General features: G+C 56.9%; 1 protein-coding gene across 1 annotated transcript; it reads right to left on the bottom strand.

Annotated features, from left to right (window-relative positions):
- Window positions 1-29: 29 nt before the first annotated feature.
- LOC106814329 (protein FAM186A-like) lies at window positions 30-2,511 on the bottom strand (the record flags this gene model as incomplete). The annotated part of the gene is made up of 4 exons (XM_014818628.1): window positions 2,124-2,511; window positions 837-1,409; window positions 591-776; window positions 30-460 (listed from the first exon to the last, which is right to left on the bottom strand). Coding segments are annotated over exons 2-4 (723 nt in total), but the record flags the coding sequence as incomplete, so codon positions are not given.
- Between the last annotated feature and the right edge of the window lie 2,312 nt (window positions 2,512-4,823).

The following is a 4,823-nucleotide window of genomic DNA, read 5'->3' on the forward strand; positions in this document are numbered from 1 at the left end:
GCGTGGTCGGGCTGCGACGGCGACCCCGCATGGTCGGGCTGCGGTGGCGCCCCCGCGTGATCGGGCTGCGGCGGCGCAGGGTGATCTAGGTGTTCAGCTTCCGCACTCCTGTCCCCTCCCACGGCTTCTGTCAACACCTCAGCTGGCTCAACCAACACCTCAACTGGCTCTGGCAATGCCTTCACTGGTTCTGGCAATGCCTCAACTGGTTCTGGCAATGCCTTTACTGGTTCTGGCAATGCATCAACTGGTTCTAGCAATGCCTTCACTGGTTCTGGCAATGCCTTCACTGCTTCTGGCAATGCCTTGACTGGTTCTGGCAATACCTTCACTGCTTCTGGCAATGCCTTCACTGGTTCTGGCAATGCCTTCACTGCTTCTGGCAATGCTTTGACTGGTACTGGCAACACCTCAACTGTTTCTGGCAACACATTCACTGGTTCTGGCAATGCATTCACTGGTTTGCAATGCCTTCCCTGCCTTTCTGGCCAATAGCATCACTGGTTCTGACACAACACCTTATCTGGGTCACTGCCAACCACTCAAGTGTTTCTGACAATGCTTCCCTGTTTCTGGCAATGAGTTTACTGGTTCTGACATCACCTTAGCTGGTACTGGCAACACCTCAATTGTTTCTGGCAATGCCTGCACTGGGTCTGCCAACACGTTCACTGGTTCTGGCAATGCCTGCACTAAGTCTGGCAACACGTTCACTGGTTCTGGCAACACCTTAGCTGGTACTGGCAACACCTCAACTGTTTCTGGCAATGCCTTCCCTGTTTCTGGCAACGAGTTACTGGTTCTGACAACACCTTAGCTGTACTGGCAACACTCAACTGTTTCTGGCAATGCCTGCACTGGGTCTGCCAACACGTTCACTGGTTCTGGCAACACCTTAGCTGTTTCTGGCAACACCTTCACTGGGTACTGGCAACACCTCATCTGGTTCTGGCATGTCCCACTTGAGCTGGTTCTGCCAGTATCTCATCCTGAACTTTTTCTGGCATTATGTCTTCCTGAACCTTTTCTGGCAATTCACCTTCATGCACTCGTTCTGGCAATACATTTGCGTTTATTGGCTCTGGCAATACATCTTCTTGCACTGGTTCTGGCATCACATCTTCCCTTAACTAGGTCTGGCAAACACTTCTTTTCTTTCACTGATAACATGCCTTCTGGAATAGATTCTAGCAACCCATCGTCTGGAGGTGGAGCCGGCAAGGCGTCTGCCTGCTCAGCTTGTTCTGTCAATACCTCTGCTTGCATTGGTGCCGCCAAGATTTCCCCCTGAACTGGTCCTTGCAACACCTCTTCTTGAACAGGTTCTGATAATAGATCCGCTTGCTTCGAACCACGCCGCCGTGCTGTCACTGTCACCGCCGCCGCCAGTGTCTTGTCCTTCTCACCTTCTCCTTCCTTCTCACTCTTTCGTCCTCACTCTCTCCTTCTCGACCCGGGCTACCTTCTCAGGACCCACTTCTCCTTCCTTCTCGACCCCTACCTCTCACCTTCTCCTTCCTTCTCGACCTACCTTCTCACCTTCTCCTTCTTCTCGCGACCACCTTACCTTTCCTTCACTGGACTACTTCTCCCCTTCCCTTCCTCTGACCCCTACGCTTCTCACCTTCTCCTTCTTCTCGACCCCTACTTCTCACCTTCTCCTTCCTTCTCGACCCCTACCTTCTCACCTTCTCCTTCCTTCTCCGACCCCTACTTCTCACCTCCTCCTTCCTTCTGCTACTCCCCTACCTTCTACCTTCCTCCTCTCCTTTCTCTCGCACCGCCCTACCTTCTCACCTTCTCCTTCTTTCGTACTACCCCTACCTTCTGCACCGCTTCTCCTTCTTTTCTTCTACGCCTACCATTCTCACTCTCCTTTCGCCTTCTCGACCCCCCTACCTTCTCACCTCTCCTACCTTCTCGACCCCTACCGTTCTCACGCTTCTCCTTTCTCTCGACCCTACGCTTTCACCATTTCCTTCCTTCTCGACCCCTACCTTCTCACCTTCTCCTTCCTTCTCTACCCCTACCTTCTCACCTTCTCCTTCCTTCTCGACCCCTACCTTCTCACCTCCTCCTTCCTTCTCGACCCCTACCTTCTCACCTTCTCCTTCCTTCTCGACCCCTACCTTCTCACCTTCTCCTTCCTTCTCGACCCCTACCACCTCACCTCCTGCCAAAGGCCGAGACTCGACAGCGCCATCTCGAGGTGGATCGACTCTCGTCTTGTTGCCATCGTTGCTCGACGGGTCGCCTTCTTTCACATCCGACCGCATCTCATCAGCATCTTCCGCTGAATGGCTTCCGTGGGGCGACTCGGCGACGCCAGCATCCGTGCGATTAACCGACGGCTCGCTCTCCCCCTCGCCCGCGGGATCGGACGCCGGCTCGCGCGGCGAGGGGGAAGAAGGGAGCGATGTAACGCCGCCAATAACGCTGCCTCCGGCGTCGGACATTGTCGGAACAGCTTCAGGCAAAGCGGTGTCGCCGACGGCAACTGATGCCCTCGTCTTTCGGGGCAGCGAGTCTTCAACGCTGAGCGACGTTCCGTTGTTTTCGGCGCTGCTCTCCGCAGCGGGCGATTCGCCGAGAGACTGCATCGCCGCGTCGGGTCGCCGCTGCTTCGCCAGTGGCGCCCCCTGGCTGTCCCGCTGCCGCTTCCGCCCGCCCTCGCGTCGCCCCGATCGCCTCCTCCTCCGCTCGCTCCTCGGCTCCTCTCCCGCTACCCCCGTCCCTCCTTCTCCGGCTTCCTCTTCCGCTCCGGGAATCTTCCGGGAGCAACTCTCCCCGGTTTGACTCGCGGTGTCCGCTCTCCCGTGGCCGCCCGGCATCTCGCGGGCCGACGTAGCGGTGGGAGCGGGGTGGGGGGCGACGTCACGCGGGGGGCCCTCCTCCCACGCGCCGCCGTCCGTCTCCGCCGCGATCGTGACCTCTCCCGCGTCCGGGGTCGCCGCCGTCGTCGTTGCCGTCTCTCGTTCGCGGTCTCGAGTCTCGGCTATTGCTTTTGCGTCGTCTGCTGGTCGTCTTCCGCCGACGCACCGGCGTTCGATCGTCCCCGCCGCCAGCCGCGCCGTCTCTCGCACGGCAACGCTCACCCCGACGTCGACACTTCGCGCAGACGCGGAGTCTTCCGTCGCCACGACGACGCCTGCGCCGGAGTCTTCTCCACGTCTTCCGGCAGCCGACGTCCGATCATCTGGATGAGACTCGTCTGCAGATGCGGCGTCGCCCGGCAACGCCACGCCGGTCGCCTTGGCGACAGACTCGAATGCAGGAACCAGGCTCCTGCCAGCAGCCTCCTCTTCCGCGGAGCGCTCCGTTGCCCCGACGACGCTCGTCTCCTCGCAGACGCGCTGCAGCACCGACGACGCGACCCGTAGGGCGTGGTCGTCGCGGCGACGACCTGACAACCCGCGCGGGGTTGCCGTGGATACGTCGTCGGCTGCGAGTGGCGTCTGCCCAGTAGCACGTCGTGCGTTGTCCTGGCTCGTCGCATCAGTAACGGCTTCGTCTGCGTCGGTGGTTGTGCGGCGTGCGCGCGATCTGTCGCCGTGACGACCGGATCCGACCCTCCCGCGGGCGTCTGTCGACGCATCGTCCACAGATTCTCCAGCGTGGGGATCCGCTTTTACTTCTTTGCGTGCAAGCTTGGAGAGATGTACATCCACCCTGCATCCATCCGAATTCAGTCGCCGTGGCAACGATGGGGCCTTGGCGTCGTCTGACCCTTGTCGCCGCGGTAACGACAAGGACACGCTACCATCCGACCCTCGTTGCCGTGGCGACAACGTTGACTCGCTGTCGTCCCTCTGCAGCCCTGGCAACGTGCTGTGTCTGGTCGTGAGCATTTCCAAGGCGACCGTCGTTGCCATGGCGACGTCGTGCACGGCAGCCGCGTGGACACCCTGACTCAGCTTGGGGAAGCGCTGCCGACTCTGGCTCTTCTTCTGACAATTCCTCGAATCTTCTCTCGGTTGCACGGCCGGCGGCGGAGACACCTTAACGATCGGGTCTTGCTGCTGCCGGGCGCAGATAGATGGTGGAGACACCTGCACTGCCGTTGTCATGGCAACAGCCTCCAATTGTTCCTAAATTAACGAAAATTGCCGATTACGCACGAGCGTGACATCAACCATACGACCGTCGCTTGCATTTTTGTCTGTTTTCAAATTTAAATCTAAACATTCTGATAATTTTTCGTTTCACTTTTTGAGAAACACACGTTTCTCATGGACGTTTCAAAACATTGCCACACTATTAACGACAACTATGTAAGAATTACTAATTAACATAAACAAATGAACAAATGACTAGGTAACTAAATAAAAGAAAGAAAGAAAATAAATGACTAAATAAGTAAATAAAATAATGAACAAATGACTAAATAAATAAATAAATAACGAAAAAAATAGATGAGTATACACACGCTAACTTCGCTGACCTGCAGCAGCTCCTGCGACCGGCGTCGTGTCAACCTCATGTCGTCTCTCTCCGGCACGGTCAACCACGCTCCGTTGTTCTCCCGGCTCCCTCCCCCGAGCGTGTCCCCGCAGGAGGCGCCACTGCTGCTGCTGCTGCTGTTCAACATAGCTCTGTCCGCGGCGTCCCCCGGCTGAGGCTAGGAATGACATCATCGCCGCCACGTTAAAAACCGCGAGGCGCGAGCGAACGCCTCGGTATCGGGGGTTACTACAGCTGGTTATTACATCTTTTCTTTTCTTTTTTTTATATTTTCGTCGACCAAGGTTGGCATGATGATGCTTCCTTGAGTCGGGAACATTTGTTCCTTACAAGGCTGTATATACTAGTCCGGGTTCGCCGTC

The sequence above is a fragment of the Priapulus caudatus genome, unplaced genomic scaffold (assembly GCF_000485595.1).
Source record: "Priapulus caudatus unplaced genomic scaffold, Priapulus_caudatus-5.0.1 Scaffold906, whole genome shotgun sequence".
Classification (NCBI taxonomy): domain Eukaryota; kingdom Metazoa; phylum Priapulida; class Priapulimorpha; order Priapulimorphida; family Priapulidae; genus Priapulus; species Priapulus caudatus.